A 23,261-nucleotide genomic window follows, 5' to 3' on the forward strand; every position below is an offset into this window, starting at 1 on the left:
ACCCAGAATGCTTAGCTCCACTTCTGGGCACTAACCAACCTTTAATGACGTCTCTTGGAGCACAGATTAGATTAGGGGTGAGTGGAAGAGTTTGGATTTATTTTGCTGGAAATTTGGTCCGGACATTTATGCACTTTTCATTAATGGAGGCAGAAACTGTGCTGTAAAAGATGTACACGTACGTGTATTTATATACACACGTGTGTATGTGTGTGTACTTGTGTGGGGGATGGTATATAATAATGGAACGTATATATTGCGCTTTAAAATGGCAGGAATTTAAATACAGCTTTAAGGAACTTGACTTTTGGAGGATTAACTTGAAGGATAAAGGAAGATGTTCTCAGCATGGCTTGACTAGATTCAATTGCATTCGAGGCACACACTCATCACAAATTGTCAGCAGCGGGTTGAGTTTTTACAAATCATGGACAAGCCTTGTATTTTGATGTGGTTATCACCTTGGCTTTGAGTTTAGAGAGGATCAGATGATTTACGATCAGATTGTGCCTTTCCCTGGTGATGACCTTGTCCCTCCGGGCAAGGCGGGAGTTTGAGTTTTGTGGGGTTTCCCCCTCTTTTATTGCACAAGTCATTCTGTGGTCCCTCAGGGTGGAACCCCTCACCCACGGGTCCCCGTGCTCAGCGCACTCCTTGGCTGCTCTCTGTGTTTAAGGGGAAAAAGTCTGAGTATCATTTAAAAGTTATCCTTCCTTCTTGTTTGTTGTGACTATTATTATTGCCATCATTACTCTTACTAAGTCTGCAGTGAACAGTCCATGCTTAGTGCCGAACTCTTTTCCCGAACTCTTTTCCCTGGAACACTCATTCAGAAGACCTTACGTGGCCAAGTAAGTTTGGAAAACTGTTGCCTACCGTATGTTTTGCTCAAAGATTTACAGCAGATCGGAGTCTTTTCCAGACTCTGGGACGTTCCTGCAGGGAAAAACTGTTTAGCCTAGCAGTTCCTAAATGTGTTTGATCCCGTGACATTTATTTCCCTAACACTGATGAATTCTCAGTTCTGTGGGAACACCTTGGAAAGCTGTGCCTCCCAGGAAATTTCTTAGAAGCGGAACTGTTGGAGCAAAGCGTGTGACTGCTTATGAGGCTTGCATCCTGGACCGAGTTTTTGATGGTCGCGGCTGGGCACGCCGCCCTTCACCACGCTCCGAGAGGGGTGTTCTGGGGTCCAGGCTGGCCTCGGAGGCAGTCCCCCCCGCACCTGACTCTATGCAGTCTACGAACGTATGCAGGCGAGCTACAGAGGCAGGGGGCTGTGGGAAGTTGAGAAACGTCTGTTTGGTTTGTAAAGAAGGTGGGCAGGTGGGCAGGTGGGGACTCTTCCCGCGCATCCAGCCTGAAGACCCAGCACTGGCTGGTGGCGGGAGCAGCAGGGAGCCCTGTTCGCCTGAGTTGACCCTGATCCACCCAGACTCCCTCCTGTTGTCTCTGAGCCACCAGGAGCTGCAAGGACCAGAGGGGGCAGTACTCCGGGCGAGACAAGAGGAGGCCGAGGTGCCCACCGCTGGAGCCCATGGCTTGCATGTTGGCTCCCTGCGCTCAGACCCGCTGAGGCCAGAGCCTCTTTCTGGTCTGCGTCCCATCTTGTCTCCTCTGGGTGTCTCCCCTCCAGCTGTAGGCCTGTTGAAGGCACTTGGCACAGAGCGGAGTCCACAGGATGCGACCACCTAGTCGTGCCCCGTCCGGGGGACGCTATCCCATGGAGTGCCCTTGGGCCATGCCCGGGAGCACCGGGATAGGCCTGGTGTGTACGAGTAAACTGAGTCACTCAGGCCTAAGTTACCTGCCGCTGACCAAGCCCCACTAAGTGTGGCACAACGTTAAAAATATTTGCAATTGACTTGACAAGGTCAGGCACTTTTTCAAAATATTGTAGTTTCGGGACACCTGGGTGGCTCAGTTGGTTCAGGGTCCAAGTTTGTGAGTTTGAGCCTGGCATCAGCCTCTCCTCTGACAGTGGAGAGCCTGCTTGAGATTCTCTCTCTCCTCCTCTCTCTGCCTCTCCCCTACTCGTTCTCTCTCTCTCTCTCAAAATAAGTAAATAAACTTCATAAAAAAATACTGTGGTTTTTTCCACACTTTGATATCTATGAATTCTTAATTTTTATTATTATTATTATATTTTTAGATGTATGTTTATTTTTGAGAGAGAGACAGAGCACAAATGGGGGAGGGGCAGAGAGAGAGGGAGACAGAGAATCTGAAGCAGGCTCCAGGCTCTGAGCTGTCAGCACAGAGCCCGATGCGGGGCTCGAACTCACAAGCCATGAGATCATGGCCTGAGCCAAAGTCAGACACTTAACCGACTGAGCCACCTGAAAATGCGTTTTAAAAGGAGGGTTGGTAGTTCTGCTGATTGTAAAGCCTGTGGGAACAGGTGTGGTCCCTCCTCCCCCAGATACAGAGTCTGTGCCTGAGGGTCCCCGTTGGCAGCCTGTTATTGGAGACTTGAGGGAGGGCAGGAGTGTATATGTCTGGGGGGCTGTCCACGGGCCCTGAGCATCCCCTGATCTTTGTTCTTTGCATCATACCTCTCAGTGTCGTGTGATTCTCGTGGTGGCCTCTTCCAGTGTGTTTTATTTTTTTATTTTTTTTATTTTTTTTAAAAGTTATTCTTTTTTTGTTTGTTTTCTTTTTTAACGTTTATTTATTTTTGAGACAGAGAGAGACAGAGCATGAACCGGGGAGGGTCAGAGAGAGGGAGACACAGAATCCGAAACAGGTTCCAGGCTCTGAGCTGCCAGCACAGAGCCCGACGCGGGGCTCGAACTCACGGACCGTGAGATCATGACCTGAGCTGAAGTCGGCCGTTTTTAACCGACTGAGCCACCCAGGCGCCCTCTTCCAGTGTGTTTTAAATTAATGATTGCCGAGCTATTCAAGAGTAGCACTTTTTCTCAGGAGGTGGTCCTTGGACGAGCTGGATCAGAATCACCTGGGGTCGGGAATGTATTAAAATGCGGATTCCTGGGCCCCTCCCCAGACCCAGCAGGTTGGCACCTGTAAGGGTGGGGCTGTGGGATTTGCATCTTTAACAAGTTCCCTGGGTGATTTTTTTTTTTCTTGTAATTGAAATATAGTTGACACACAATGTTACGTTAGTTTTCCAGAGTACAACATAGTGATTCGACAAGTCTGTACACTACTCTGGGCTCCCCATGGCGAGCATAGTGACCGTCCCCATACCACGTTATTACCTCATTTACTGTCTTCCCTATGCTGTACTTTTCATCTCTGTAACTTACTAATTTTCTAACTGGGAGCTTATACTTCTGAATATCCCCTTCACCTATTTTGCCCATCCCCCCCTCCACCCCAAGTTCTCTGCATGTAAGAGTCTGCTTGTCTGTTGTTGTTTTGCTTTCTCAGATTCCACATCTGTATGAAATCACACGGTGTTGGTCTTTCTCTTTTCTCTGACCTATTTCACTTAGCATAATACCCTATAGGTCCGTCCATGTTGTCGCAAATGGCAAGATTTTATGCTTTTTTTATGGTCAAGAAATGTTCCATTGTGTATGCATACCACTTCTTTATCCGTTCATCTGTCAGTGGGCATTTAGGTTGCTTCTGTATCTTGGCTATTGGAAATAATCCTGCAGTAAGCATAGGGGTGCGTGTTATCTTTTCAGAGTAGTATTTTTGTTTTCTTTGGGTAAATACTCAGTAGTGGAATTAGTGGATTGTATGATACTTTTTTTAATGTTTTGGAGGATTTCTACACTGTTTTCCACAGTGGTGGAGAGAGGGCATTAACTACTGAAGGTCCTCAGAAGAAGGCCTTTTAGAAGGCTCCCAGAGGGAAATTGCATACGTGTTCTGGGAACTGGCCCTTAGAGCCATCACGGAGGCTCCGTTGTGACATCTGCATCCCCAGACTTGGCCAGGCACTTGGGATCCACCGAGGAATTTCCTGGGATTACTTTCAGATATCCCTCTTGCAAACGGATTTCTCACTGCGTCTTCCTCAGACCCGGGGGTTCGCGGGGGGGGGGGGGGGGGGGGGCAATATTTAACCTGTGTGACCTCTCAGATCCCAGAGCTGCCCCCGCACCCCCCCCCCCCAACTATGCCCACCCCGTTCTCCCTTTGCCCCTCCTTCACTCTTTCCAGCTCTGGCAACGTATCTGCCCCTTAGATATTTTCAGGAACTGAGCAAAATCCACGAGACGTCCCAAGTACAAAGAGAGCTGCGAAGCTGGAGAGCATGTTCGGGAGCTCGGTGCAGAGGGGTCGCTCGGTAGCGGGGAATGCGGGGCTTCCCATACTCCCCATCCACGGCAAGGTCATCCCTGGAAAAGGGTCCCCCCTTCTCTACTCTCCCATACCCTCCCTTCTCCCAGAGTCACCCCCGCCCTGCAAACACCAGGGGTCCAGGAGAGCCAGGGCATGAGCTCGTGTGCTGCAGTGTCCTAGCTCCGCGCGGTACCCGGCACCCGCCCGAGCTTGTCCCCGAAGCCCCTGCGCGCATGCGCACTATGTGTCGTGGCCGTGTCACGGCTGGGCTGAAGGGAGCTGCCGCCTGCTTTCTCTGCTCATCGCCTCTCAGAGTCTCTGCCAGGACGGCCGCTGCACCCTGCATGGACGCATTAGCAATTGTGCAGGACGCAAAAGTTGTGGTGAATTCCCAACACGTGACCTTTCTCCTATAGATAATGGTTGTTTGATGCTTCTAGAGACCAGGGACATTAACAAAGTGGGCTGCAAAGTGTGAGGCCTGGGTGCGTGGATGCTTATGTTCAGACAGCATGAATTTGGTGCCAGTGAAAATTCTAATAAAGGGTAAGGGTAGACTGTTTATCTCTGGCGGGAGTATGGGCTCAAATATGAGTCTTTATTAATTTTTTTTAATGTTTATTTTTTAGAGAGAGAGAATGCAAGTGGGTTGGGGCAGAGAGAGAGGGAGGCACAGAATCCGAAGCAGGCTCCAGGCACAGAGCTTGATGTGGGGCTCAAACTCACGAACTGTGAGATCATGACCTGAGCCGAAGTCGGCCGCTCAACCAACTGAGCCACCCAGGCGCCCTTCAAATATGAATCTTATCATAAGAGAAATACTTGGCACTGGTAGACCAGTAATACCTTTACATTTTCTCCCCTTTTTACCATTTTCATCATTAAAAAAATTTTTTTTTAAGTTTTATTTACTTTTGAGAGAGAGAGAGAGAGAGAGAACAAGGTTGGGGGCAGAGAGAGAACCCCCAGCAGGCTCCATACTGTCAGCATGGAGCCCGTTGCGGGGCTCGAACTCACCAACCATGAGATCATGACCTGCATCAAAACAAAAAGTCAGATGCTGAACTGACTGAGCCACCCAGGTGTCCCCCCACCCCCATTTTCACCATTTTTAAATACCTTTGTCTTGAAAATTGTATGGATGGCTTAAAAAATCTTTAGCTTAACAAACATTCTCACAAAGCAGATGTCTGCATTTCAGAAGCTGTGCCCCGGCACCTGGGTATAAAGGGAAAGGGGCGTTCAAGCGATGATGTTGGTTTGTTGGTGTCAATGTATCGCATCCCCCAACCCGCCATGTTGTTCTGTCATTGCAGGTGATTTTCAAAGCCAAGTCAAAATATTCTCCAGAATTACTCAAATACCGGTAAGTACCCCGGGGGAATTTCCATCCGCGTCCAGCAAATATGTTTTTGACTAGTTAGTACTCGGCGGGGCACCGTGAGGCAGAAATGTGGTCCTCGTCCTTGAGAACCAAACACTCTGTAAAGAGGTCCTTAAACAACACAAAAACTCACAGAATCAGGCAAAGCAGTGGTTGTTCAGGAGCAGGAGCAGTCTCTGCCTTGGGCTCTGTGCACTGTGAGAGTCATGGGAATTTTGTGGAAGAAGTCAGTCTGTGCTGAGCTGAGAGGAGAGGCTCATAATCTGGAAGGAAATGCCTTAAATCACATGCCACGTTTACGTGAAGAGGTCGATAGGCATGTTTTTCTGTGGAGAGGGCTCATGGGTTTCCCAAAATTTTCAGAGAGGTCTGTGACCCCAACACCCTCCACCCCAACAGCAAAGAACCAGTGGCTTCAAGAATGGGAGACTTGGTCAGGGGGAAAGGGAGACCAGGCATTCGGAAGGGGTGAGGCCAGCATACGGTGTTCTGATGTCCTTGCCCAGGAGGGCCCCACTGCCATGGGCGGACGTTTCTGAAAAGGCGACTTTGGCCAGTTACCTCCTTGAATCAAAATGAGAATGTATTTCCTTTGTTCCTTGAAAAGTGTGTAAAAATGTGTGCCTATTAGGTTTTACGTAAATATATAATTTTAAATGTATAAATGCTTTCTGTTTAAAATTCCAAAGATGTACTTTTATTCAGATGTAATTGACATACAATGTATTAGTTTCAGGTGTACCACAGAATGATTTGATATTGGTATATGTGTATTGCAAAATGATCGCCTCAGTAAGTCTAGTTAACCTGCGTTACCATCCATGGTTACAAAAATTGTTGTTTCTTGTGATGAGGACTTTTAAGGTCATGGAAGTGCGTATTTTGATCTCCCCTTTTATATCCAAGAAAACTGAAATCGAGGAAGTGATACGACAGTACTCAGATCAAGAGACAAGTCTTGGCCACGTTTCTTTTTTTTCAGCTCATCTTGATGTCTTTGTTCACTACTTTGTGCATGTTTCTACCAGACTACTCAACTGGGATTTTAGGGTCCACCATGAAATAATGTTATTATTATAATATAATAATAATAATAATAATAATAATAATAATAAATGTTTTATAATAGTAAATGTAATATGATATGATTGATATGATATAATATAACATAACCTAATATAATATAATATAATATAATATAATATAATATAATATAATATAATATAATTAATATAATATTATAATAAGGAGAACCATTTAAAGGAGCAGTTCCCAAGTTAACTTCTCCGGAAGCAAAGTACCTGGCCTTTCCTCCGCACCCATAATCTCTGCCTCCATCCTCTTGACTCTGGAAATGTAGATCGGCTTTGGGGACTGGGGAGCCAAGAATGGATGAAGATTGGGGTGGAGGAAGAATGTTCTGATTGGATCACGGAGCTGGTCTTGTCTTGGAAGCAGTTGGTTGAGCCTGGGGTAGTAAGGTGTCTTCTCGAAGTGAAATCCCAAAGCACTGGTCAGAAAATTTTCAGCCTGAGCACTTGGGGGATGGGATTCCTTTCGGTCAGAAGACGAGTGTGTGGGGACTGTACTTGATTCTGGAACCAAAGTGCAGACAGTAGGATAGGCTGTTTCCAGTGGGAGGGGATTTGCAGAAATGAAGGGAGGAGACCAGGAGAAACCCGGCTGGATGCGATGCTTGGGCTGGAGAAGGCATAAGAGTTTCTTGAAGCCGGGAAGGGTAAGGTTTCAGTGGGAGAAGCCTGTTAACTCTGGTCTAATAATAAATCCTCAGAGTTATTTGCGTTTATCTCTTCTGTCTCCTCTGCTTGATTCCCCATTTCCTTAAGCCAGATGCCCCTGCAGACATTTTAGGCCATGATTTATCCCTTGAGATGCTTTGATACATTGGCTTGTAAATAGACTGGCTTTTCTAATTGAATCATGACTCATTTGAAATGAAACAGGAGCCCTTAGTCTAGAACTAGTTGCAACTCCTCACCCCAAGCTACTCCCATAGCAGTTCGATGTTGTTGTTGTTGTTTTTTAAGTTTATTTATTTATTTTGAGAGAGAGGGAGGGAGCGAGGGGCAGAGAGAGGAAGAGAGGAAGAGAGAATCCCAAGCAAGCACTGTCAGTGCAGAGCCCGATGCAGGGCTTGAACCTACGGGGCTGGGTGCTCGAGAACGCTTTGACTTTAAGCCTTTTATTTATTTATTTTTTTTTAATTTTTTTTTTAACGTTTATTTATTTTTGAGACAGAGAGAGACACAGCATGAACGGGGGAGGGGCAGAGAGAGAGGGAGACACAGAATCGGAAGCAGGCTCCAGGCTCCGAACCATCAGCCCAGAGCCCGACGTGGGGCTCGAACTCGCGGACCGCGAGATCGTGACCTGAGCCGAAGTCGGACGCTTAACCGACTGAGCCACCCAGGCGCCCCGACTTTAAGCCTTTTAAACTGTTTTCCCTCCACCTTTGATTTTTTTTTTGTTGTTGGTAAGTAAAAATGTAATGAGCCAGGCTTTGCTTTTCCGGTTCTGTAAGGAATCTGAGATCTAAGAAGAGAAATGGAAACGACGCTCTCTAATCTGTTAGCGCCATCCCCTCCCCGAAGGAGGTAGCCAAGGTAGCAAAGTTCTGTCATGTTGCATTAGCTGGCACTTCTGTCCCCAGGCCCATGTGGGCAGGACTCTAGGAGCCACCTCAAAGGCTCACCGTCTCTGCGCTTGGGGACTAGCCAGAAGCTGATCCCTCTGGGTTCATGAGCAAAGTCGTCTTCCCAGATGCAGGGCCCCACTGATTTTCTTCTCCTTTGGCCTTTTTTCTCATCATAGGCTGTTTATCCTGACCCTATGGTTTGAATTGAAAGGCAGTAATTCTGGGGGAGAGTGTACAATGTTGTTGCCATGGAAACACACATTTGCCCTAGGATCTGTTCTGCACCCCTGCCCACCACCTAAATCTCTTTTCTGCAGAGCTGCAGACCCAGGAGGAAAAGTGAAGTTTTGTAAGCGTTCTTTTTTTTTTTTTTGTAAAAAATGATAAAATAGAAAAAGATTGAAAGTTTGGAATGTGGACCTGTGGAAAGAAAGAAACCAAATCTACTGAGCTCCCCCACTCTCCTCCCCACATAACCCCCCTCCAGCCCTGAGGAAACACAGTGATGTTTTCCATCATAGGTTTTCATATACATTTCCCAGGACGGAGTTGTTTTACCACATTGACGATTTAGCTGACTTTTACCTTAATGTTGGAGCAAAAGTACTTTTTCCATATTGTTTCACGTCTCACAACACAGCTCATTTAAGACAAAAACAGGCTTCGGTGCATCTGGGTGGCTCAGTCGGTTAAGCATCAGACTTCGGCCCAAGTCGTGATCTCACAGTTTGTGGGTTCGAGCCCTGCATGGGGCTCTGTTCTCTCAGCACAGAGCCTGCTTCATATGCTCGCTCTCTCTCTCTTTCTGCCTCTCCCCACCCCCCGTCTCAAAAATAAATAAACATTAAAAAGAGAAAAAAGACAATAACAGGTTTCTGTTTGGCAGGTGGTCTTAGAAGCACTCAGAGCAGGCCGGGATAGAAATTACGGGGCAGGAAGGTTTTAGGCAGAAAGATCAGCTTGGGTAAAGACAGGGGGAGATGGGGACATCTGTGGGCTTCACGACAACACACAGACTGGCTTAATTAGCATGTGGGGCACCCACCGATTGACCTGGCTCCGTAGACTGATTGGGAGTGTGGCGGAGTAGAGGGTTTAGGGTGGGGTTTAGGGTGAGGGTCAATCTGGACACCAGCTCGTTGGTTCTAGACAGAAGGCATGGGACCACGTGGTTGGTGAGGATGGGGAGGGGGGCACACCGGGGAGCAGGAATAAAGAATCTGTTGACTTTGACAGCTCAGTAAACCGGGGTTGTAATCAAGGAAGATCTTTATAGTTTAGGAGTCTGCAAAAAAAATGACGGTGCCTTTCATAGAAACAGGAAAAGAGAGACGTGCTGGAGGAGGACCGTCGGGAATTAGGCTTGGACACGGTCTGAGGTGACAGGGTGGCAGCTGTTTGGAATGTGGGTCTGGTCGTAGGATGGGGGCAGTGGCTCAAGACAAGATCTTTATGAACCTTGTCGTACAGAAGGTGTAAGAGTGAACGTATTTCCCAGGGAACGGGGAGTAGAGGAAAGAGCCAAGGATGTCATCACTTTGGGGGAGGAAGGGGAGGAAGAGGAACCAGGGGCTATCCAAGGGGCAGGCTCAGACGGGGGAACGTGAGGCAGGTGAGGGCTGTGGAGTGATGGACAAGGGAGCACCAGGAAGGTGGGGCAAGATGGCGGCCGAGAGTTGGCACCTTTGGGTTTGATGAGTGGGTCATGGGGGCCTGGGAGAACGTGGGGTCAGCAGGGGAGGACCTGCAGAGGAAGGAATGACAGGAAGAGGTGAAGACTCTGTGGACAATAGGAGAGGCTGGGGTGAGACCTTGAGGCTCCGTGGGGTGAGGACAGAGGAGAAACCAGAAGGGGCAGGACCCTTCTGCCGGATTCCCACGGCAGCTCTTTGAGGCAGAATAGGAATCCTCACCTCTGTTTCTCGGATAAGGACACGCAGCCCAGAGTGGCCCAGAGACTCGCCTGACGTCTCAGCTCCATGTGTCACCCACACCCTTCTTCTCTGGGTCACGCCAGGCAGGTGAGGGCAGGGCAGGGTGATGGAAAGGGGGGAGGGTGTGGCAGAGGCTTGGTTGCAAACCCAAGGTGGAAACGTGTGGCAGGGAGGCACCCCATACCAGCTGCCCTGGGTGCCACACGGTCAGTGTTGAGTTATGTCTGGCTTCCTCACCCTTTACTTACACTCTCTTTCTCCCTCTGCCCCTCCCTCCGTGGGTCCCGTCAGTGCCATGAGGTCCGGAGCTGGGACTACGGTCCGGGATTCTGGGTCCTGGTCTGTAACAGCTCTTGAAGACACCGGTGTCATTCTGTAGCTTCCAGACCACTTGGAGCCGACGGTTTCCATCTTTTGGATTTCCAAATGTAGTCCAGTTAGACCAGTCTGGTTTTGAGCCAAGCAGGTCCGTTCCTTGTTTGCATATCTGCCGAAGGAAGTGAAGGGTATGGACAGTCTTGAAGATAAGCGTGAGGCTGCTGATTTTGGTTCTAGTAAATCCGAGAAGTCTTTCTGTAGACCTTGCACCAGTCACCCAGGATGTGAGGAGATCTGGGAAGCTACAAGGTAAAACTGACAGCGACCTAGACATTTTGCATCCGTTCAGCCTCGGGCAAGATGCTTGGGCAGATTTGCATCGCCGCAGAATACTGCCTCAGTAGTGAGTGTTTCCGGGTCAATGTGAGCACCACCCAGACTCCCCCCTCCATCCATAACTTTTTTGGGGGGTACAGCCTTGTATACACACACACTTAGTCCTCAGCAACACCCTGCAAAGCAGGTGTTATTTAGTCTGCGTTCAGATGACGAGGCTAAGGCTCCCACGGGGTGGTTTTGCCCAGGGTCACCGAGCACAGCCTTGTTGGTGCCCCCCTGAGACCCTCCTCTGACCTGGAGCCCATGCGCTTCACTCTCAGCGTGTCCTCGTGAGGAGTGAGCGCTCCGCGGGGGCTTCAGTCCAGATGTGCGCTGTCCCACCCAGTCCGCATGGCCTCCCGGACGCAGGGAAGGGTGGCTCCGAGGGCACCTTCCTGAGGGTACAACTTGTAGTTTTATCTGTAATCTGTTATTTTTTTTTTATTTTTTTTTTAACCTTTATTTATTTTTGAGACAGAGAGAGACAGAGCATGAACGGGGGAGGGTCAGAGAGAGGGAGACACAGAATCTGAAACAGGCTCCAGGCTCTGAGAAGTCAGCACAGAGCCCGACGCGGGGCTCGAACTCACGGACCGCGAGATCGTGACCTGAGCCGAAGTCGGACGCTTAACCGACTGAGCCACCCAGGCACCCCTTTTATCTGTAATTTGAATCGTGGAACAGCCACCTCCGAAATCTGCCCTCGTAGGTGTTGGATAACTCTGGTACGTTCTGCTTCTGGCAGCCAACCAGAAAATACCGCGGTTTCCTTCTGGATGGATCCAGAACGTACAGCCAGCGTGCAGGCAGCGTCTGACATTTCTCACTGGTCCCTTCCAGGTTACCCCTCTACCTGGCCTCACTCTTCATCAGCCTCGTTTTCCTGTTGGTGAATTTAACCTGTGCGGTGTTGGTGAAGACGGGAAACTGGGAGAGGAAGGTCATTGTCTCCGTGCGTGTGGCCATTAATGACACTCTCTTTGTGCTGTGTGCCGTCTCGCTCTCCATCTGTCTCTACAAAATCTCGAAGATGTCCTTAGCCAACATTTACTTGGAGTCTAAGGTAGGTGGGATGACGGTCGAGATCCCCTCAGGAAACTTACTCTGAAAATAGTTTCCTGGTTGCAAACAGACAACTCAACAAATACCTTTCACACCTGCCCTAGAAATGATTAGCCGTGCCGTGGTTGCCAAAACACAGAGCTGTGTAGTTCGTGAACTTTGTATGCGAGGAGGGTTCCGTTCGAGCTGGCTCAACGGAACCAAGAGTGCAGAATTCCTGGCAGAGAGGTCATCTCTGGCTTATAGATACAGTGTTTAAAGGACTTGGCAGGATTGACTGCGCTGATAATATTCGTAGAAACACACACCCAGTGACCCCTGTGTTCCAGGCACTTTTATAGAAGATAAGCGTTCTACACGGGGAAGCTAATGTAATCCTCACAAATCCCTGGGGGGAGGTATTATCCCCACTTCATAGACCGGGGGACCAGGGCGCAGAGGTCAGGAGCTCGCCCCGGGTTGCACACTCAGTGGATGCTCAGCTCAACTTGGGACCCCGGCAGGCTGGCCCCGGGGTCTGTCAGGTACGATTCACGCTCCCCTCCGGACCGGCCTGCGTGTCAGGGGATGGTGGACATCCCAGTGTGGACAGCGCCCCCTGGGGTTCAGAACAACGTCTCTCTCCTGCTGACTGGTCAGGGATGGAGGCAGATGCTATGAGAGGGAGGCTCCTGGCCCCTTCCCTCGCTTTGCTGCTGTATGGCACACCCTCCAGTCTCTGTTTTCTCCTTCCTTTCCCTGGAGTTAGAAAGGACAGGGGCGCCTGGGGGGCTCAGACCGTTAAGCTCAGACCGTCTGACTTCAGCTCGGGTCATGATCTCGCGGTTCGTGAGTTCGAGCCCCACGTCGGGCTCTTTGCCGACGGCTCGGAGCCTGGAGCCTGCTTTGGTTCTGTGTCTCCCTCTATCTGCCCCTCCCCCATTCACGCTCTGTCTCTGTCTCTCAAAAATGAATATTAAAAAAAAAGGGGGGGTGTGGATATGCTCCTGGGGCTGTGGTGCCCAGGTGCCCCTGAGCGGCTTGATCCCAAGTTTCCCTTTGTCAAGAAGCTCAGTGAAGTGTGGAGGCTGGGGAGGGGCCCCAGCACACCAGTCACTTGACCTCTGTGGACCTTGGCTTTTCTCATTTGTAAAATGGTTGAGTGACTTCTCACCTTCCGCGACCGTGTCCTGCGGCAGACCCCCTTGGCTGCCTTCTGTGCCCCGAGGCCCAGCTGGCTGCGGTAAATGTTCGGTCTGCAGACCGTGAGGCAGCTCTGTCTCCACAGTGTCGTGTCCTCAGCAGTGGCCAATAGATTAAAATCTGTGCCTCTGACTTCAGAAATACAGAGCCGTGGGGCACCTGGGTGGCTCAGTCGGTTAAGCGTCCGACTTCGGCTCAGGTCATGATCTCACGGTCCGTGGGTTCGAGCCCCGCGTCGGGCTCTGTGCTGACAGCTCAGCCTGTTTCAGATTCTGTGTCTCCCTCTCTCTGACCCTCCCCTGTTCATGCTCTGTCTCTGTCTCAAAAATAAATAAACATTAAAAAAAAAAAAATACAGAGCCATCACCAGGCATCCTGTGAGTGGCTGACCTCTTGCAAAATCCCAAAAGACTTCGGTACAACCAGAGTAGTTCCCACTTACAAGTTCTCTCCCTCTATGCTTTACCTGTGCATTCTCTCTCTTTCTCTCTCTCTCTCTCTCAAAATAAGTAAACATTAAAAAAAATTTTTTTACAGAAAAAAACCCCACAAAAATCAGAATTGTGGTTTTTACAGGAAGGGTTAAATTTCAGACCGCCAAAAGACCATTTAGGTCACCCCTGTGGCAAACAAGCGAATAACCTACTACTGACAAAATAAAATACTATCTCGTTAACTAGTGACTTCCAGATGCAAATCTCAAACATCGATTTCAGTTTTTTGGTGATGTTTGTCAACTGTGTGTTTCTAGCTGGCACCCATTGACTGTAAATCGACAGCTTCCTAACTTGGGGCACAAATCACCAATTTCCATGTACTTCCGAGTCCAGAGTGACACTGCGACTCCAGAGCTTCCGGCTTAGAAGATTCTGGACTTTGAGGCAGCGCTCCCTGCCCAGAGCCACCATCAGCGAGATCGCACTCTCCCAGCTACCATCCTGCTGAGATGGGCTCTCCCTGGGCCACAGGCTGTGCACGGGGCTCATAAGTCAGGGGTCGTCTTGCACATTGAACAACATAAGCCACTTGACTTTGCATTAAGCAAATAGCCCATATTTAAGGCATCTCCAAATTGACTTCCAGATTTTGAAGCATCTATTTGAAGATAATCTGAAATTTGCAGAGGGGAGGGGCGCCTGGGTGGCTCAGTCGGGGAAGCGGCCGACTTCGGCTCAGGTCATGATCTTGCGTTTGTGGGTTCGGGCCTCTCATCCGGCTCTGTGCTGACAGCTCAGAGCGTGGAACCTGTTTCGGATTCTGTGTCTCCCTCTCTCCTGCCCCTCACCTGCTCATGCTCTGTCTCTCTCACTCTCTCTCAAAAATACATTAAAAAATATTTTTTTTAATTGAAAATTTTTAGGGGGGATGTGGGATGCAATGAAGCTTGGGCTTGGGTCTAATGTCTGAGGGTGGAGGCTTTGATGGGGCTCGTGGGCACCATAGCGCATGCCTCTGAGGCATTAGGCTGAACACAGGCCGGGTTCCGGGAGGAGGCCGGTGTCCCGGACCCGGATCGGGCGCAGCCCTCATGGCTCCCGCTCTTCCAGGGCTCCTCCGTGTGTCAAGTGACTGCCATCGGAGTGACCGTCATCCTCCTGTACGCCTCCCGGGCCTGCTACAACCTGTTCATCCTCTCGTTTTCTCAGAGCAAGAACGTCCATTCCTTTGATTACGACTGGTACAATGTATCAGACCAGGTCAGTGGGTGCCGGCGATCTGTCACCTGAACGGCGACTCTTTGCTTCGCAGCATCCCATGTGGCAGAGAGGTATAAGCTCCTTGCTTCTGCGGCTAAATAGCTGGGTGACCTTGCCGGTCGCTAACCTGTGTGGTATCTGCATCCTCATCTGTAAAATGGGATCGTAGCACCTGCCTTGTTCCAGCTCACATTTCTGAGAGAACTAGGGTATATATGTGCACACACACACAGAGACACGCACACACAGACATGCAGGCACACACATGCATACACTTCTCCTTTCTCCTTTCTCCTTTCTGGGGCTCTTGTCAAGCAGTACTTAAAAAAAAATTTAAGTGCTTCCATATAAATGTGAGATGGTTTCCTTAAAGGGTGAAATTTGCCAAGGGAAAACAGTGTATGCAGGTTTCAGAAAATACATAAAACCATGACTTAAAAAAAAAATGGAGCCTGTAAACAACAACATTTGAGGAACTCGAGACAAAAATGACTGGGGTATTAAGGTGTTAGTAAAAGCTCCTTTTAGCAGTTGTCTCCATCTGATATTCTTCTCATTTAATACATCCTAGAAGCTCATAAATTATAAAGCCACAAACAAAGGTAGCGACGTATCATTTGGGATTCTTGTCCAAATGAGAAAGACTGAACGTAAGTCATCCCCTCACTTGGGAAATAGCGACGCTTTGTCCAAATGAGAAAGACTGAACGTAAGTCATCCCCTCATTTGGGAACTAGCGACGCTTTGTCCTCAGCCGTGGACGGGGTGCTGGGGACACAAACGTTCACAGACTCCCTCCCTGCCTGGGGGAGCGACTTATGTCCACTGAGGAGAACACACACACAGGCCATTACAAGAGAGAAACAGAACTTCTGTTTTATGACAGGAGTCTACTGGATTGAATTGCAAAAGCCCTTAACTTTTCCTGGAAAAATACTGAATATTCAACCATATACAAACGCACTTCTAAAAATCCCAGCGGTGCTCAGAACCTGGGCCGGATTAAGACCCTGGAGGAAGGCACTAAATGACCACAATAAACACGTGAGGACAAAGGGAAATTCAGGACAGGCACATGGAAGGTGTCATAATTAGAAAAGATTAAAACAGCCACCACCACCCAAACCAATTCCACACGTGCAGGATGGTAGAAAGTTGAGCACTGCTGAAGGTGCTCCCTGTTTTGAGAAAATCAAACATAAAAATGTATTTTTCCTGTCGGTGAATTTAACCTGTGCAGTTAGCCAGTGTGTTAGCTAAGGGCAAAGTGGGTTTAGGATAAAATCTAGACAGAGAGGTGTGCCTGGGTGGCTCAGTTAGGTTAAGCGTCCAGCTCTTGGTTTCAGCTCAGGTCATGATCTCACGGTTTGTGGGTTTGAGCCCCACATCGGGCTCTGTGCTGACAGCGTGGGGCCTGCTTGGGGTTCTCTGTCTCCCTCTCTCTCTGTCCCACTCCTGCTCTCTCTCTCAAAATAATAAATATACTTCAAATACACACACACACACACACACACATACATATAAACTTTAAGCAATAATAAATTAGAGACTTATTCGTAAGACAAAGGCTCTCATGGAGTAAAATATACATAAAACTTATAATTGTAACCATTTTTAAGTGTACAGATCACTGGCATTAAGCACATTCCCATTGTTGGGCAACCATCACCACCTTCTGTCTCCAGAACTTGTTCATCTTCCCAAACTGAAACTTCATATCCATTAAACAACAGAGATTAGGTTTTAACAAAATAATTATTTCAATTTTTCTTTCAGTTAAGGGCTTCTGGTGATAACAAATTTAAAATACCACGACCTTGAAAGCTCTGTTGTTTTTTTTAGGGGGATGGTTGTTCATGAGTAGCTAGACCTGTGGGGTTGCAACTGAGAGAATCTAGGCGCAAATCTAACAGTTGGCCACAAGCTGCCTGCTATTCGTGTAGAATGAATAGAAGGACAGTGTGCTAACGAAGATGTAGCAGAGATGGGACTGGAGATGCAAAGCTCGAGAGGGATCCTTCTGAGAGTGGCATGGTTAGTGCTGGTTACTGTACTTCGAATCCCACGTAATGGAGAAGGCAGAAGGATCGAGTTGAGGTGATCAGCCAGCTGTGGCCCGATTTTGGCACACTGTCTAGGTTTGAGATGCTGGCCTCTCTGGTGGAGTTGCCCAGACGCGACCATGTGTGCTTCTCACAGGCCGTGTGCCCTGCAGGAAGGGAGGGACGACGCACCAGGCCCATTCAGCTGTCTCACTGGTCCGGACAAACATCCTGGACTCTGAACAGTTGTTTCCAGACAATCTAGCCTGCACAATTGATGGGTTGGGGCTCCTGGGTGGCTCAGTTGGTTGAGCATCCGACTCTTGATTTTGGCTTGGGTCACAGTCCTGGGGTTATGGAGCCCATAGGGGATTCTCCCTCTCTCTCTCTCTCTCTCTCTCTGCCCCTCTCCCCCGCTTAAAAAATTCACGTGTTTATCCTAGGGATGAGACAAAGGGTCACAGTTACATGCCGCTCTTAAAAATTGGGGAGGGGGTGACATAATGTCTCATTATTTGATTGCTGAAGGAAAGAAAATCACTTAAATTCAGGAGACTTAATTAGGATATGAGGAAGATTTTGGAGGCTGGAGTACTAAAACATCAGAGACGGGCAGTTTCTGTCCTTGATTCTCTTGAAGGTGATAACTGTCTCTCCTGTGTGGCTGAAATAAGCCCCCACCTGAGGTCTGGACCATTAGTTTTGCCTGATTTCAGCACGCACACCGTAGCATTAGAATTAGTCTCTGTTCACGTTAGGAAAGAATCAGATGAGACTTCTTTCCTCCTCCCTCAGTCTGGTGACTCCATTTCCTCTCTTTTCCACAGGCGGATCTGAAAAACCAGCTGGGGGATGCCGGATATGTGGTGTTTGGAGTGGTTCTTTTCGTGTGGGAGCTCTTACCCACCACCTTGGTCGTCTACTTCTTCCGAGTTAGAAACCCTACAAAGGACCTTGTGAGTAGACCATTTGATGTTTGCAGAAAAGATCTGCCTCTAGTCACAAAACACGCAATCAGATTTTCTTCTCAGATTTTCAGTAGCGTGCCTCTTCTGTCCTGTCGTGTTATAAAAATTTCCCATGTCTGTCTGTGACTGTCTTTTTGCGTAACTCTTTTCGAGGCAAATTCATTCTTCAGCTAATGCTTTTAGTTGTATCTCAGGCCTTGAGCTAGTGATCAGCTGTTTTTCCTAAAGCAACAACAGTGTCATTAGTATCTTAGCCTTGCCTTGGGGCGAACCCCATCTATAAGCTTTGATTTTAGCAAAAGGGAAATAGAAAATGGGGCTCCAGTTCCTCACCCCGTGTTATGCCGGAGGCGCGGTGATACGGAAACACCGTGAGGAGTGCTGACCCCACTGTCCCAGTTTGGTCCCATTTCTGCTCAGCCAGCTTCATATAAATGTCTTTATGAGGACGGGACAGAACGTGCACGACTTCCCAGAGTGAGGAAACTCCTGGGAGTGTCGGCTTCGTGAATTATTCCAGCCACACTAACCGGCGCTGGAATTTTGAGTCGCTGATCTATGAAACCCGTGGAAAAGTAGAGTAAGTGGGTCTTGGCCAATGTGAGCCAAGCGTGGGCGGTAAAGAAAGCAGCGATCCGATAACCAGCCCGCCTGAAGCACAGCCTGACCGAGGCCCCCGCAGACCAGGCAGGTGGGCAGTGTTTTTTAGACCTCGGGATCCGTTTCCTCCCCTTGCATGATTTTTTAGGAAGCCGCCCTGCACTTCCTCTGACCTTTACTTGATTTGGGAACAGCCAGAGGCGTCTGTACGGTCAGATCCTAAACACTTTGGGGTCACCGGCGAAGAGACAGGACCGGACGGGCAGGCAGCGGATTCTAGGCCGGGAGTCCAGCTGCATTGCTTTCTCTCCTTTCCTGAAGTTTTCTGGGCGCCTTGCTTGCCTGACTGAGGGACAGGGCGGGGTCTCTTAATCACACTCCCGTGCCCAGCGAGGCCTCACCCAGGCATCATGTGCCTTTTCGTCACTTCCCCGTGTTTCAGGGACTTCAGAACTGGGCTCCCTAAGCCCAAGGCAGCCCGAAGGAGAGAGTAGGTGTCCAAATTTAACGAGAGAAAGGCTAACGCGATAGTGTTCAAGGTACTATTTTCTTAAATGAATGCAGAATAATGTCTCAATTTGTACTCTCAGATCTCAGTGCCCAGGGAAATAGGTCACCCTTAACATACTCTGTGTAGCTGGGGTTACTTGGTTGTAGTGCCTTGAATAGCTCTGCTGTTGAGGGCATTTTCTAGAGCAGTGGTTCTTAAACTTTTCAGTCTCAGGATACTTTACACGGATTCTTTTTTTTTTTTTTTTTTTTTTTTACTGATCTGTAACTGACATATCAATATTTCAGGGGTACAGTGTAATGGTTTGATATCTGCATATATTGCAAAATGATCACTGTAAGTCCAGCTGACATCCATCACTGTGTAGTTACAGGGTTTTTTTTTTTTCTTGTGATGAGAACTTTCGAGGTCCATGCTCTGAACTACGTTCAAATACGCAGTCCACTATTAGTAACTCTGGACCCCGTGCTATGCGTGACATCCCCAGGACTTACTTCATCACTGGAAGTTTGTACCTCTTGGCCCCCTTCGCCCATTTTGCCCACCCCCTATCCTCCACCTCAGGCCAGCACCCGTCTGATCTTTACATCCATGTGGGTTTTCTTGGTTTACTTTTAGAGTCCACCTAGGTGAGATCTTATGGTATTTATCATTTTCTGTCTGACTTATTTCACTTAGCATAACGCCCTCAAGGTTTATCCACGTTGTTGCAAGTGGCAAGATTTTGTTCTTTTTCTTGGTTGAGTAATACTCCGGCACGAATAGCTTTTCCTTAGCTTTTCATCCATTGATGAACTTTTAGGTGGTTTCCATGTCCTGGCTATTGTTAATAATGCTACAGTGAACACAAGGGTGCATGTGTCTTTTCAAGTTAATGTTTTTTATTTTCTTCAGATAAACAGGTAGAAGTGGAATTGTGGGATTGTAGGGTAGTTCAATTTTAATTTTTTGAGGAACCTCCGTACTGTTTTCCACAGCTGCACCAGTTTGCATTCCCACCCTGAGTGTACAAGGATTTCCTTTTCTTCACATCCTAGCCGATACTTGTTACTTTTTGTCTTTTTCATTGTAGCCATTCTGACAGGTGTGAGGCGGTCGCGCACTGTGGTTTTGATTTGTTTTGATGACTAGTGAGGTTCACATCTTTTCACGTGCCTGTTGGCCATCTGTAGGTCTCTGGGAAAATGCTCAGGTCCTTTGCCTGTTTTTAATTGGGTTTTTGCTATTGAGTTGTAGGAGTTCATATATTTTGGAGATTGGATATATGATTGGATATATTGGATATTTTGGGTATTGGATATATGATTTGCAGAAATCTTCTCCTATTCAGTATGTTGTCTTTTCATTTTGTTTATGGTTTCCTTTGCTGTGTGGAAGGAAGCTTTTTAGTTGATGATGTCCCGCTTGTTCGGTTTTGCTTTTGTGTCATTTACTTTTGGTGCCAGATCATTGCCAGGACTGACATCAGGGAGATTACCACCTGTGTTTTCTTTTAGGAGGAGTTTTATGGTTTTGATTCTCACATTCAAGTAGTTAATCCATTTTGAGTTAATTTTTGTATTTAGTATAAGATAGTCGTCCAGTTCCATTCTTTTCCACGTGACTGTCCAGTTTTCCCAACACCATCTATTGAAAAGGCTGTTCTCTTTCCATTATGTATTCATGGTTGCTTTGTTACAAAGTGATTGACCATGTAAGCATGGGGTTCTTTCTGCGCCCTCAGTTCGGTTCCATTGATCTAGGTGTCTGGCTTTTTTTTTTTTTAATTTTTTTTTTTAACATTTATTTATTTTTGAGACAGAGAGAGACAGAGCATGAACGGGGGAGGGTCAGAGAGAGAGGGAGACACAGAATCCGAAACAGGTTCCAGGCTCTGAGTGGTCAGCACAGAGCCCGACGCGGGGCTCGAACCCACGGACAGTGAGATCGTGACCTGAGCCGAAGTCGGACGCTTAACCGACTGAGCCACCCAGGCGCCCCTCTAGGTGTCTGTTTTTATGGCAATACCATACTGTTTTGATTACCGTATCTTTGTAATATAGTTTGAAATCAGGGAGCGTGACACAGCTTTGTACTTCTTTTTCAAGATTGCTTTGGCTCTTAGGGGTTACACCGATAAATTATTGAGCACCCCAGAGGCTCTTGTTTGGAGGTGTGTGTGTGTGTGTGTGTGTGTGTGTGTGTAATTTAAAACCAGCGGAGCCTGGGTGGCTCAGCTGAGCATCCAACTTCAGCTTAGGTCATGATGTCATAGTTCATGAGTTCAAGCCCTGCATCGGGCTCGCTGCTCTCAGCACAGAGCCTGCTTCAGATCCTCTGTGCCCCCTCTCTCTGCCCCTCCCCCATCTATCCTCTCTCTCTCTCTCTCTATCTCTTTCTCGGTCTCCTCTTTCTCTCAAAAATGAATAAACATTAAAAAATGCACTAAAAATAATAAACATTACCCTAATTTTTTTTATGAGAAAGAACATTATCCAAACCAAAATAGAAGAGTAGCATTGTTTTAAACTTGGGGGGGGGGGGGCTTGACCTGCTTTTAATAGAAGACATCTGGATTCTGCTTCTGTTGTAATAGGTTGTTTTCGTTGAGTATATGAAGAAAATTCCCCTCACAGAAAGATGTGGTTGCAGTGAAGTGGAGTGTTCTAATAAGTTTGAACGTAATTGTGGATATTTTTCTTTGATACACATCAAAACTGACAAGTTGTGGTTTCTTTTTTTTTATTTTTTATTTAAAAAAAATTTTTTTTTTAACATTTATTTATTTTTGAGACAAAGAGAGACAGAGCATGAACGGGGGAGGGTCAGAGAGAGGGAGACACAGAATCTGAAACAGGCTCCAGGCTCTGAGCTGTCAGCACAGAGCCTGACGCGGGGCTCGAACTCACGGGCCGTGAGATCATGACCTGAGCCGAAGTCAGCCGCTTAACCGACTGAGCCACCCAGGCGCCCCCAAGTTGTGGTTTCTTAAAAGGTACCTGCAGTGTGGACTCTAGAACCATACCAGTGAACTTTCCGGATTGTTGTACACGGACATCCATCAGTTTGTCTTGTGCTTTCAGTGGATCTCTTACCCACGCATCGTTTGTAATATGCATCAGTCATCAGGAAAACACTGGCTTACTGAGTTATGCAGATCTTCTAAAATTCATTCACTGATCTTAAATATCACCACTGATCTCATCAGGAAACTCTTTAAGTATTGGGATGCCCTCTAGCTCATGGTGGGGAATACAGGTTTTCCAAAGCTTTAATTTGGGCTTAAAAGCTCAAATTTGATCAGTGACAACAAATGCCATCCACACATTCTCTTTCATTTACTTTCAAGCGTCCGTCACATACCCACGTCCAAAAAAGCATGGTCTGAGTTAAGCTGCACAGAAAGAGGTAGTTAAACTCACACTGCTGTGAGTCTATTCCCAAAAACAGCTCTCTCACAGCAGAAGTGCCGTGTGCATACGTCCCATTTTGTCACATCACATAGTAAAATGACAGGTCTGAGGGGCACCTGGGTGGCTCAGTCTTTAAGCACCTGACTTTGGCTCAGGTCATGACCTCATGCTTCATGAGTTCGAGCCCCACATTGGGGGAGCACGAGCCCTGCTTTGGGAAAAAAAAAAAAAAACACGATCCCTGCTTCAGGTCAGCCCCACTTCTCTCTCTCTTTCTCCCCGCCCCCAAAATAAAAAAGGCCCAAGGGTTAAGATTTAATACAACTAATAACTTCCTCTTTGTCAAAGGCAATCTTTTTTTTTTTGAGGGAGAGAAAGCGGGATGGGGGTCAGAGAGAGAGGGGGGACAGAGGATCTGAAGCTGGCTCTGAGCCGTCAGCCCAGAGCCCAGTGCGGGGCTCGAACTCATGAATTGTCAGATGCCCTGAGACAAAGTCGGCTGCTCAACCGCCTGAGCCACCCAGATGCCCCAAAGACCGTCTTCACTGGACCTGCTTTACCTGGCTGTGCAGTGTGGGGAAGGACGCGGTGATGGCCGGTGCAGTCGATGCCACAGCACTTTGATTCTCCATTAGTGCCAGTGTTGAGACCACGGAAAAGGCAGATTACATCTTAACACACGAGTTATGAAAACAGTCATGACCTTGCAGAAGAAGATCTCCGGGACTTCGAGTCCGTGCACCACACTCACGAGAAGCTCCCACCGACAGTAGCAGATTAGTGAGTTACAGCGACCCTTTATGCCCCCAAGGATATTTTCTCCTAATTTACCGCGAGGAAGTGACTTCAGTAGGAACGATGCATGATCCTGAATACA

The 23,261-nt window shown here is 47.9% G+C and overlaps 1 protein-coding gene across 5 annotated transcripts in view; it reads left to right on the forward strand.

Moving 5' to 3' along the window:
- The window catches only part of GPR137B (G protein-coupled receptor 137B), a 76,402-nt gene that overhangs the window by 16,004 nt on the left and 37,137 nt on the right, over positions 1-23,261 (forward strand). For 3 of the 5 annotated variants that reach the window (XM_019418931.2, XM_019418934.2, XM_019418932.2), the window contains exons 2-5: positions 5,577-5,626; positions 11,771-11,993; positions 14,722-14,871; positions 17,741-17,869. In XM_019418931.2, coding sequence (XP_019274476.1) covers positions 5,577-5,626; positions 11,771-11,993; positions 14,722-14,871; positions 17,741-17,869 — 552 coding nt within the window. Of the gene's footprint in view, positions 1-5,576; positions 5,627-11,770; positions 11,994-14,721; positions 14,872-17,740; positions 17,870-21,966; positions 22,176-23,261 lie in introns of those variants that run through there. The other 2 variants (XM_019418935.2, XM_019418933.2) reach the window with 2 other exon arrangements.

The sequence above is a fragment of the Panthera pardus genome, unplaced genomic scaffold, assembly GCF_024362965.1.
Source record: "Panthera pardus isolate Hobbes unplaced genomic scaffold, ASM2436296v1 HiC_scaffold_22, whole genome shotgun sequence".
In the NCBI taxonomy this organism is placed as follows: Eukaryota; Metazoa; Chordata; class Mammalia; order Carnivora; family Felidae; genus Panthera; species Panthera pardus.